The sequence below is a fragment of the Paroedura picta genome, chromosome 1 (genome assembly GCF_049243985.1).
Source record: "Paroedura picta isolate Pp20150507F chromosome 1, Ppicta_v3.0, whole genome shotgun sequence".
Lineage (NCBI taxonomy): Eukaryota > Metazoa > Chordata > Lepidosauria > Squamata > Gekkonidae > Paroedura > Paroedura picta.
In genome coordinates, this window is record NC_135369.1 from 46,519,696 (window position 1) to 46,532,708 (window position 13,013).

The window sequence follows — 13,013 nt, forward strand, 5'->3', positions numbered from 1 at the left end:
GTTCCTGTCCAAGAAATCCAGCTTTAGACTGTAACTTACAGTTCTGGTGACTTTTTGTCATATTTTCAGAATCCAATGCATGATAGAACTCATATGCCGAACGGCCCAGCAGCTCCTCAGGATGGTATCCAACCAATTCAGTTATTCTGGATGCAAGAACAGACATAACAACTGCATTACATTATTATTTTTTTAAGTCTCCAGCTTACCAGTTCAAAAACGATAATCTACACTTCAAACTTATATCATATATACTTATTAAAACTGAAATCAAAATTAATTCTACATTTCTTTTCTTTAGTCATTTAAACCGCAAGTCATCAAACTGTTTTTTTCTCTCCTGCAAGGTCAATAAGAGGTTTCCAATCAATCATAAAGGAAGTTGTCCTTGTTTTAATCAGTGACATAAATTTGACCATTCAGGAAATTCCAACATCTTCAGCAGCCAGTCTTCTAAAAAAGATAGTTTTGTGGATTTCCAATTCTGAGTCTATAAGAGTTTCACAGCCGTTACCCTATTAAAAACAAGGTCTCATATCTATTTTACAGATTTTAATCTATCAAACCTAACTAAAATGCTTCTGGTCTCAATAGAAAGAGCATATTTGCATTACATGTCTGAACACATAACTTTCATTTTTCTTTTAACAGCATAACTAAAAGGAAAAGTTTGATCATACATGAAAATAAAAGTGCTGGCTATTCCTTGCAAACTTACATATGTAATTCAGCAATTGCTTTTCAAAACTTTGGCTACATATAATTTAGTATTGACTGGGAAAGGCACTGGCAAACCACCCCATATTGAATCTGCCATGAAAACGCTAGAGGGCATCACCCCAAGGGTCAGACATGACCCAGTGCTTGCACAGGGGATACCTTTACCTTTAACTTAGTATTCAGAAGTGAGCTCCAAGCAAGCATGTTCGGGACTACAATACTTGCTAATGAATCAAGCCTTAAGATTCAAGCAGGGTTTAAATTATTAGGGTACAGCAGATCAAAATCAGTTATCAGTTCTGCTTTCTTGTTCACTTCATATAAGCATAACATTCCCAATCCCATAACCATGGTTAAAGGAAACAGGATGTGAACAAGACTGACATATGGCGGGGGGGGGGGTGAGGCTTCTGCTTGGCACAAGTTCTTGCACAAGATTCCAGGTTCAATCCAAGGGATGCTAAAGACCTCTTTGTGAGACCCAGGTGAGCTGCTACCAGACTGAGTAGACATTATCGATCTAGATGTACCAATGGTCTGATTCCGTATAGGGTGTTTTCATGTGCGTTCACTCTTCTCTCTCATGAGATGTGAACTCCTCTTTTACCATCTCAGACTACGAATGGTCCAGTGAAACACAGGCATTAATTTTTAAGCTAATCACAGTTACCTTTAACCAGGTGTTTGCAACACTGGATCGAAGAACTGTTTTGAAGCTATTTTACAGTTACCATTAAAATTGCTACAGGCATAATATTGCACCATTGCTATTTTACGGTTATGAAAAAGAGGGGGAAATTCTAGCATAAGAGAAAAGAAGCAAACATGCTAATCCACAGCCTGTTCCCAATCTCCTGGCCATAGTTAAAAGATTGGGAAATGTTAAATCTGACTGGACTACTGACTACCATCAACTTTCAATTTTGGCTTGACTAACAAGACCCACCTGATTGGTTCAAACAAGAGGAAAGAAAAGTGAACCTCGACAACTTGTTGGGCTTCACTCTCTTTGGTCTTTCAACATTTCTATAGTTATCACTCACTAAACTGGCATCTGCAGCTAGGAATTAGCTCACGGCTTTCTGTATTTCCATTATCAAAGCACACATGCCAGGCAAGATATTAATGGTTTGGGGGGGTCCCCCATCAAGAGCTGTGTTCTACTTATGCAATACTGTTTCTTAAAATAAATTCCATACAAATTTCCTAGAGAAACTGTTTCTTGCATCATCAGGGAACAAACCAAACACTGGATTACAAATAAACAGTACTGTGAAGATTTAGCCTCAAAAATCGTAATAATTTTACAGAGGGCTCAATTAAGTGTCCTATATACACTGCATCAGAACAGTTGCCATGTGTATCCTTTCCTCTCCTTGGCAGCTTTGCAGCATGGCCATTACATTTTGTATAGTTTTGATCATATCTAGTCGCCATTTACGTCACACCATCTATCTAACTTACTTAGATGGCATCTTTCAACCCCCCTGTGAAATGAAAAGGCAACCCCCACACACACATCTGAACTGCATCACTCCCAGTTGACATAAACCTTACAAAGCCAGGAAATACAACCTGAGAACAAACACACAGCCTCCTCTGCCTGCAAGCACGTATTTGCCATTATCATTCATGACAGTTAATGCTCTATTCTCACAAGGATCCTGGTTCTTCGTTTCATGGGATTTTAACAACACTGTCAGTCCCCCAACAAAAAGGGGAACATTTTCTGGAGGAACAGGCAAGAGGCTATTTACGCATTACATTTCCCAGATGTGTCTGTATCTACCAACTGTACTGTGTAATTAATTTCTTAATGCCACAATATCAGACCACATTTAAATGCACAAGTATATGTGGCAGAAGTAGAGCACTTTAAGAGTGTTTCAAAAGGCTGAACATTTTAAGAATTAAATTTTTTTTATTAGTTATGTGAACTGTCTTGACAAAGAAAATGGTTTGAATAAAATACACTAAATAATATCATTAAATAATATCAGCTGTCCTGAGAGATAATCATGCATGTCACTTGAAGCACAAAGTGCATGTGGGGGGGGGGGGACTGCTTCCTTGCTCTCCCCAATGCTTCCTTTAATTTCTGTCCCTGCATTTGCAACACAATGTCTTCAAGTTGATTCATGTGTGCCATACAGTTGAGGTGCACATTGGCAAAATGGAAAGCCAGTTTTAATCATTACTGTCTTAAGTTTCTGAATCAACAGAAGCATTTGGCATGGCCAACTACTACTCGGATTTCCCAGGTTTGACAATGCATGTGTGATTTCAGCCTGGTTTTGGTTTAGGACACCCGATCATGTGTAAACAAGCTTGGAGCACCTTAAGAAACAATAGCCATTAGGCAACATACTAGCAAAGGCGGGTGCTAAAAAGTTATAAGTCAATCCATCCAATTGTGGTTATGGCATTTCCAATGATGGAGTCAGTTGCAATCCAGCAATAAGCTGTGAATGGATTCTCAATAAAGGGGGAGAAAGGCATTGATTTAAATGAAGGGATAGAAGGCTTTTCAGCAAGAAACTTCCAGACAGAATTTCCAGCTGCCTAACAATGTCAGTTCCTCTCTGCAGCTGGAAAACAACATTGTGTGCCAGTGTCCATATTAATCCCATGCATTTTGATATCTTAAATTTCCCTTGGCCAATAAATAATATCCTCACCACAACGTTCACTCTATAGAATTACCTCTTATAGTGCAAGTGCCTTGTGAAAAGGTCATGCTCATCTGGATCAGATGTAATCTTGGTCTTTAAATCCCCTTGTGTAGAGGAGATGGTGTCTCATTGCTTCTTTCAGAGAGAACTAAGAGATCTGCCCAGTACACTGCAAATAGCAGTTCAGGTACTAAATGTCACAGAGCTGTTTTGATGCTTTTAAAGAACAGGTTATACAGAAAACAGGGAAATTCTAAACCTGACCTATACAAGACTGAAATATTATCTAGGGATGAATTAACCTTTTTTAAAAAGCTACTTTTCAAAACTGGATACACCATATATAAGCCTTTGCTAGCTTACCAGTTAGAACTACTCCTTCCAGCATTAACTCTTCCAATTGAAAACACAGTTCTGTTTAATTTTTAAATGGATTATGCAATTGTTTCATTTCTTATCTAATCCTCAATATCACTAAATGTGCTGAACAAGTTTGATTCCCAGCTTTTTGTAATATGCTGCCCAAGTGGCTTAATGTAGACACACCTTTATTTGTTTCTGAACCTGTGGTGCATCCTTCCTCAGAATCCTGGTTTTTCAAAACCTTAATGCATGCAGACTGCAGGCGTGGAAATCGCATTATCTAAGTCCATGTGGCTCTAAGCACCAGATGCAAGGCTAAATGGCCTGCCACACACTTTGTTCAACTCCCTTTCAAGTGGCAGATGTTTTGAGAACAGATAAGGGATGCAGCAAAGACGCCAGAAATTATGTATTTAATTCCGATGTTTGCATCACTGTGTGGGAGGTTGTACATCCAGAGGGAAGCTCTCTGTTTGGATTTGGTTTTCTAGTTGTAGACATGAGACTGCTTCAAAAAATGGCAGCTTTGAAGAAAGTTCTTTCCATTCAACCATGTCATTATTGTATATATTTCCCCAAGCCATATTGATGACTGTTGCTGTCAGTGGAGAAATGCACAAAGCAATTTTATCAGGAGACATGTGAATTTTATTTAGCAAGAAAGCCCATTGCAATCAGGAATACAATGGGCACTAGGACCCAGGGGACCCTGGGAGGTGCAGATCTCTGTGTGTGTGTGTCTCCCACTCCCTCTCGCTGCGTGTCCCCTGCAGAAGGTATAGCAGGTAATTAGGAGGGAAGGAGGGCTGGTGTGCAGTTTGGGGCAGCTCTCTCTCTCTGTCTTTCTCTTCCTCTGTCGCAGCAGGAGCAGCTCTATCTGTGTCTCTGTCATCAGCTTGGGGCAGCTCTCTCTGTGTCTGTCCCTGCTTCCCTCGCAGCAGGAGCGATAGGAGGAAATGAGGGCTCATGTTCGGTCTGGCAGGGCTCTGTGTGTCTCTCTCTGTCTATGGCATGTCTGAGAGGAACGTGGCTAGTGTCCAGGGTGGGAGGGCAGGAGCTGTAGGGGCAGGGACAATCAGGGTGCAGCCAGTGTTGCTGGCAGCACCCTGATTGGCCCTATTCTAACTTGGACAGCCAGACATGTACCACCCCCAAGGCTGTTTCACAAATATATAGAGGATACATGGATAAGGATGGAATTCAGTTGGCAGCTCAATTTCAATTTTTTAAAATTCCAAGTTCTATTACATTGCTTGGTAGATGTTATGACTGCATTATGTGTGCTTTGAGTCTAAATGAGAAAGGTGGCATATATAACTATAATGTAAAACTGATTTATATCCCCCTCCCTAAAAATAGAGAGCCCACCTAGCTTCTTCAGCAGGGTAGTTTAGAAAACTGGGGCCATGACCCAAATGGTTAGCATTCTGACCAAGGAGGATCATTCATCTCTTGGGGAGTGAGACAGCAGGTAGAAGATAGTGACACCTTCCAAGACAATGTCCCGCATCCCACCTGGGTCCTTTAAAGTCCCCCCTTCCACCTCCTCTTGTGGCACCGTGGGCCATGGCCCAGCCGGATCCCTCTCCCTGCCTCCCTCCCTCCCTCCCTCCCTGACCCCCGGCCAGCAGGATGGCCAGCAGTGGTGCTCTGCCCCGGCTGGCCCTGTGTCCGGCCTGCGCAGGTGCACCAGCAGAGGCCCGCCCTCTGCCCCCACCTGACCTGTGCCGACGGAGACCATGCAGGCGCACAAGATGGGCTCGCGGGAGATGCGCTCGGGAGGCAACGGTGAGCCTAGTTGGAGCGAGAGCAGCCGCCACCGCCCCCTGCCCCTCCCTTGCTGCCGAAGCCGAGCGACAAGCAGGAGCTGCTGCCACTGCTGCCCCCCGCTCCCCGCCCCCCCGCCCCCAGTGTCCCGCTTTACGTCTGCCACCATCTAGTCACCTTACTCAAATGTGGCCTAACAGACCAGGTCTCCATAGAGATAAGTTTAAATCTGAACTCAGGAAGCTTACCTACTATGTGATCTTGGGCCAACAGCGCTCTCTCAGCCTACCTTACCTAACAGGTTTGTTGTAAGGGCAAAATGGGAGGGGGAATATCCTTGTATACTGCCTTAAGTTCCTTGGAGAAAGGGAAGGAAACAGACTATAGATAGACAAATATTCGAATACCCCTCCCTACTGAGACATGGCTGTCTCACTTCCTCAGTTTATTAATTTTCATTGTGCCTTGCCTGCTTTATTTTACTTGGCAATGCTTTGGTACTCTGAGATGGTTCCATGTTGTGTGTGTGTGTTTTTTTTTAATTTTGCTGTTTTGCAACATGCTGTTTTGCAACTGAAATATATATTATTTTAAGAGCTTGATGATGGACTATTTTGAGAAGCATTATGACAGAAAGGCAGTAAAATCAGATACTGAACATTAATTATACTTTCTAACAGACAGTGCTTTCTAACAATATGCTCCATGAAGATACGACCGCCCTTTTAAAGAGGATGCCACAACTTAACTGCTGGTCTATCCCCAAGAACCACAAAGGAGCAAAGACCCCTTTTCCAGTGTTCTGAGAGAAAGATTTGCCATTTCTAGGGTGGTAGAGCAGAGAACTGCATTTACAGAGGTTTCTATTCTTCTGCTTCTGAGGTGCAAGCACGTGTAGTGGAGAGAGGCACACTTCAGCACATATGAATACAAGGGAAGCACATTAGACACTTATTTTTTGTACTTCATAAAGGCATAGAGCCAATATGTAGTGGTTACAATGTTTGATCAGGATCTGGGTGGGACAGGCCCAAAACTCCACGCTGCCATGGGAGGTTGCTGGGTGATTTCGGCTTCTTTTCTCAGTCTAACCTAACTGACATTACAAAGATAAAATGGAGGAAGCGAGAATCATGTTTGGGGTTCCTCTCAGGAGAGAAAAGCAGGGTATAAATATTAATTATGTATATAAGCAACAAAATCTGAATTCAGATTCAGAATACAGAAAAAACAGAATTTATCTAGAATTCCATTACAGTCAATAGGAATAGCCACCCTCCACTTTTAAAAGACCACAAAAAGGTAAACCACTTTTCACAAGGTTTCCTTCAGCCCTCTGCCCCTTTTCCAGGTGCCTATGCCAAATGAAGGGTTTTCGAAGATGTGGGAAATACACACAGTGACAGCAGTCCCACAATTAAGTTGTCAAAGAAAACAGGAAGCAAATCTGCTTTAATTTAAGGGATTTTAGGTCAAAATTTGCCAGTTTTGAAAAAGGGATTTATCTTATTTTGTTTCTTATTGTTATTTTCTCCCTCCCCCTAGAGCTGAGAACAATATTCATGGATGATCCCATTTTACTCTTACTGCACCCCAGTGAAATCCATGAAGCTGAGACATCACTCCTTTTCACAGAGGTTCATAGGAATTAGGCCTAAGCACTTGGAAGGGAATGTGTGATCTTTTTCCTTACTGTTTCTGAACCATTCAAGGTTGACGTCAAGCTATATATCTAGTCTCACATCCTTGCACTTGGTTGTCTAGCTCATGCTATTACTCTAGTGGAAGAGGGGCATTATTAAAGTTTTTAGATTGCAAAGATGTCCTGAACTCTTGCTCAACTACTCCATCTCCATATTCTTGCCTTCTAGAGCCATCTTGATGTAATGGTTAGGAGTGCAGACTTCTAATCTGGTGTGCCGGGTTTGATTCCCTGTTCTCCCACATGCAGCCAGCTGGGTGACCTTGGGCTCTCCATGGTGCTGATAAAGCTGTTCTGACTGAGCAGTGATATCAGGGCTCTCTCAGCCTCACCCACCTCAGAGGGTGTCTGTTGTGGGGAGAGGAAAGGGAAGATGACTGTAAGCCGCTTTGAGACTCCTTCAGGTAGAGAACAGCAGCATATAAGAACCAACTCTTCTTCTTCTAGAAGAGCTGCAAAAAGTGTGGTTATTGCCAAACACCTAATAAAGTCGCTGGCATGTATTTGGAAGGGTGGGTCACATGAAGCAGAGCTCATAGAGTTTTTTTTGATAACCTTGATGTCTGCGTCTTACCAAAAAGGTCTAGAACTTTTCTTTAGGTTACTGTTTTGGGCCTGTTCAATTTGTAACCTGCCATGCCAAATGCTGCCCACTAGTTGCACAATATGAACCAAGAAGTCAACACATTCTTCTCATGACTAACATGAATTTACATAGATATCTCCTGAGTACATTGCTGTCAACAATTTGTTGCTACTGTACCTCAAACAAATATTGCAGAGCTGAAAAGTGTTCGGAGAAGGCCAAGCAAGATAATGAAGGCACTGAAGCACCTTTCCTCTGAGGAAAGGCTGAAGCGCTTGGGGGATTTCCAGTTTACAGAAAGGACAATGATAGTAAGGAAACCACAGGAGTTTATAAAATGACACATGGGTTGGAGATGGTGAATAGAGAATATTTTCATCATGCTGCTCAAGCTACACAATGACCTAGTATTACCTGTCATCACAGTAGGTGAATTTCATGTCCATGCTATGACGGCTCAGGAACGTTTTACTATCCAGTGGAATATCAGTGTTGGAAGGGTGCTGAATAGGCTCACACATTAATATGAGGCAGGATAAGAGAGGCTCCTTAAAGCCACACAAGGCATGTGGAGGGCATGTATTATAGACCTTCATTTGCCCAGTGCAGTGCAAAACCTGAAATGTAAAGAATTCATTTGTAGCATTTAGAAATCCTTCAATGGTAAACAAGTTGAACCGGTCAACCAACATAGATAAACATGGTTACCTTCCATGTGGCAGATTTCAGATTGACTGTTCTGCCTCTGTTGGTAACTGTGCATTTCATTCTCATAAAGAAGTCACGTTCCATGGACATCTCTTTATTTTTTTTCCCAAAGCCCGGGCCTAGAAAAAATATGGAAAAATTATATTTTTACTTGAAAATGCTTCACGTTGCTTAAAAATCTAACCCTCCTACTCTTGCCCTGTTCAAGAAACCATTTCCATTCCCAGTTTTATTTGTGGAGCTAATGGATCACATGTTTATTTGAAGTAATGAGCTCCCAGATCCAACGAGGTGGATCCTTCTAGAAGGCTAGTATCAATATTATGGAATATTAATTACCATCTCTTTGGGGCAAAGTGCACAGGAGAAGGATGGGTCAAAGGCTCCCCAGGATGTATGGAACCTGGACTACATAACAGCAGAACAGACTCTAATATTCACACCAGAGAAGTGACACTGTTTCATGTTACCTGATTCCTCTGAAATTCTTTAAAAAAATATGCATTTACCATTCTTCAGGCTCAGGTTTTCTCGAATTTCTTCATGATCACATGGATGGGTAAAATCAAAAATGCTGTGTCCAGTCAATTCCACCTGTTTCAGAGTAAGTCAGACAAAAGGAGAACTTAGAAATTCAATTAATACTGCAATAATTGGATTTAAACTACGTGTAGAATGGTACTGGCTAGATAGCAGGAAAATCCTTTTCACAATCAGCATAGTTCAGAAGTGGAATAGGATGCCTAAGGAGGTGGTGAGATCCCCTTCTCAGACAGTCTTCAAGCAGTGACTGGACAGATACCTATTATGAATGCTTTAGGCCAGTGGTCCCCAACCCCCGGTCCAGGGACCGGTATCGGTACATGGATCAGTTGAGTACTGGGCCGTGGCTCCTCCTCGTCCTCCTTCCCGGCTGCTGCCTCGGGGGCTATCCTGCCACTCTGCCACTGGCTCCCCTTTGGTGCTCTCCCCGTGGGCCTCAGTAAAATTGTCAAGTGTTGACCGGTCCCCGGTGATAAAAAGGTTGGGGACCCCTGCTTTAGGCTGATCCTGCAGTGAGAAGGGTTGGACTATATGGCCTGTATGACCCCTTCCAACACAGTGATTCTATTATTCTAATATTATTTATGTTTTGAACATACTTTATAAATCTATGACAGAAGCTCAAGTAATGTTTATGGGAGTTGCATCTGAGCTGTAGCTTTATAATTTTTGCAAATACCAATATTTACTTTCTTGCTTGGTTTTGAGTGAGACTCTCGGTCTGAACCGCTGAATTGTTATCACACTTCATTTTGAAATAAAAGATGGGATACAGATTATTAAACTTAAAAAGGCTTTTAAAACACATGTTTAGGTATCTCTCATTCTTCTGTCAAAGTTGAAGAACAGTTGCAAACAAAAAACATAACTTTATTCATTCCTCAGAAGGACCATATCAGAGACAGACTAAAATTATTGCTGCTGCTTTGCTTCTCAGTGTCCTTCCTTTTTCTTGTAATGTGTAGTTTAACATAACTCAGAACATGCCATCATTGTGGGCAGTGGCCCTCTCACCACTCTATATCATTGGTTGCCAGTGGAGAGGGATACATAGCAACACACGTACAGTTAGTTCACATCATACATTCTCTTATACTGGATACCAAGTGGTAGCAGATCAGACCTCTTCAGACATTTAATTTCACTGAGAGTGAAATGGAATGTGAAAAAATGAAACTGAATAAACAGGAGGAAAGACACACAAGGCAATGCAGAGCAATGTATGCTACATAAGGGGGAACTTAATTTGGCATTTGTATCGATTAGATAAGAAGCACAGTAATCCTTCCACCCAAACCTTACTGTTACTCTCACTACCGCTAACAATGTATAAAACATTTTAATATACAAACTGCTTTCAAATCTTGATTTTCACATTAACAGTTCCCATTTACTTTGGCAGGGAGGGAGCTATTATCCCACACTGCCTAGCCATGCGATCCCTGTCTTACTCTCTTACCAACCAGGGCCTAGTCTGCACACAATAGATAATGCACTTTCAATGCACTTTAGAAGTAGATTTTCCTGTTCTGCACAGGAAAATCCAGCTGCCAAAGCACATTGAAAGTGCATTATCCTATGTGTGCAGACTAGGCCCAGGTCTATACAAATAACCATCTATCAAACAAAAACACAGGCAAAAGTAGCAGCCCCCTGCCCTGCCCCCAGCCACATATTGGGCTTGCTAGGTGCTTGACAGCTACTCTGGGTGCAGCCCAAAGCTTGTGAGGGCAAATGGAGTGCTTAAGTCAAGGGCCTCCAGGCTGGCTGCACACAGCTCTACTAGTCACAAGACCAGCTCTTATCAGCTGCACCATGCAGTAGGCAATAGCTCAGTCCATGTGTCACAAGCTAAGCTGACTTGAGTCTCATGCTTAGCTGAGAATCAGGCCTTAGACAAGTGAAACTACCATCCCTTGTCTCTAAACCAGGGACACAGCAACATCCCTGGCTGGATCAGGAGCCAGAGACACAACAGGATGATGGACAGGCTTTTAGTTCTCAAGCCGCATAGATAGTGTGTTCTGCTTTTAGTTCTGAAAGGGCTGGTCTCCTAGCATCCCTACATTTGGATTTGTTGTTGCTTCTTGCCATCCAGTCACAGCTGATTGATGGCTACTCCTCAGGGTTTTCAAGGCAAGAGGCATTCAGAGGTGGTTTCCCATTCCCTACCTAATAATGGCTGGCAGTTTCTAGTCTGGAGAGTCAAGTTGATTCCCTGCTTCTCCACATGCAACCAGCTTGGTGACCTTGGGCTAGTCACAGTCCTGCTAGAGTTGTTCTCACAACAGTTCTGTCAGGGCTCTACCAGCCCCACCTCCCTCACAGGGTGTCTGTTGTGGGGAGAGGAAGGGAAGATTATTGTAAGCTGCTTTGAAACTTCTTTGGGTAATTAAAATTAGGGAATAAAAACCAACTTTTCTTCTTCCTCTGCATCACAACCCTGGTATTCATAGTATCATAGATACTTAGAGATGGAAGAGATCTTCTGGATCATCTCGTCCAACCCCCTGCAGAATGCAGGAAATTCACAACTACCTGCCCATCACAATTACCCCAATTCCATGCCCAGGTAATTCCCCCCCCCCCAAAAAAAAATCCCCAGAATCCATGGGCAGTCTGGTTTGGAGGAAATTCACCTCCCAACCTCAAAGTGGCAATCAGCATTTCCCCAGGCATGCAAAAAAGGGCCACAAGAGCCAAACATGGACACAATCCCTTTGGCCCAGCCACTTACAAACTGCCTAACTTCACAGAATCAGCATTTCTGTCAAATGGCTATCTAGCCTCTGCATAAAGACTTCCAAAGGAGAACCCACTACCTCCCAAGGAAGCCTGTTCCACTGAGAAACTGCTCTGTCAGAAACTTCTTCCGGATGTTTAGCCAAAAATTCTTTTTAATTAATTTCACTCCACTCCATCCTCCATATGGCAGCCTTTTAAATACTTGAAGATGGTTATCAGATCCCCTCTCAGTCGTCTCCTTTCCAGGCTAAACAGACCAAGCTCCCCCAGCCTGTCTTCATATGTCTTAGTCTCCAAACCTCTCACCATCTTTGTTGCCCTCCTTTGGACACGCTCCAGTTTGTCAACATCCCTCTTCATCTGGGGTGCACAAAACTGAGCACAGTTCTCCGAGTGAGGCTGAACCATCACCTGGCACAATTTGGACACTATGTTTCTTTGGATACAGCCCCAAATCCCACCCCATCCAATACGAGCCAGGGCTGACCCTGCTTAGTTTCCCGAGATCTGAGGAGATTGGGGTCTCCAGTTTAGGGCCTTCTTTTGGATATTGATTGGGAAATCACAATATGTCTCACGTCTGAAACTCTGAGATCTACAGGAAGCCTCTCTTTAAAATCACATTTCTGCAAATTAGCTATGCTGAGAAACAAAAGAGAGAAGCAAATGTAATATTATCTAGATTGCTGTGTGAGAAGATGCTTTTACCTGCGTAAGACCCATGTATTTGCTGATGTTCTCTGACAAAAAGATCATGTCTCCGTCCTGTGTGATCACAGTAACAAATCCCTCCAAAGCCTTCAGGTACAAGTTGTCCATTTGCTGATCTGTCTCAATTTCATTCTCCGTGTCAGTACAGACTGAAAGAAAATTCGGGTGGGTAGGAAAGAAACAGAAAAGAGGAAAATCAGACCTGGTGCTTTCCGAAGTCACACTGGATGGATTTTGTGTTTTGTTGATTACACTTTTTAAGAGGTACAAGAGTATGCAAAAGTTAGTGTTACAATTCGGAAAACAATCTCGTGGGACTCACAAACATGGAGAACCAGGATCCACAACCTTCACAGAACAAGGAAGTACCTGCATGGAATGATGCTCTGCGGGTATTTTCTGGCCTTATCCGGGGAGAGATCTGTGTGTGAGACACTCTTGGGCAGAAAAACCAGTAATAGAATGGCCAGGGCAAAAGACTGAATCCTCTCAGCCA

At 42.7% G+C, this 13,013-nt stretch overlaps 1 protein-coding gene across 1 annotated transcript in view; it reads right to left on the minus strand.

The window, feature by feature from the left end:
- EPAS1 (endothelial PAS domain protein 1) overlaps window positions 1-13,013 on the minus strand; it is a 132,084-nt gene that overhangs the window by 22,522 nt on the left and 96,549 nt on the right. The window contains exons 3-7 of the mRNA XM_077337161.1: window positions 12,515-12,666; window positions 9,028-9,112; window positions 8,519-8,637; window positions 8,225-8,427; window positions 40-146 (exon numbers count right to left, since the gene is read on the minus strand). Coding sequence (XP_077193276.1) covers window positions 40-146; window positions 8,225-8,427; window positions 8,519-8,637; window positions 9,028-9,112; window positions 12,515-12,666 — 666 coding nt within the window. The remainder of the gene's footprint in view (window positions 1-39; window positions 147-8,224; window positions 8,428-8,518; window positions 8,638-9,027; window positions 9,113-12,514; window positions 12,667-13,013) is intronic.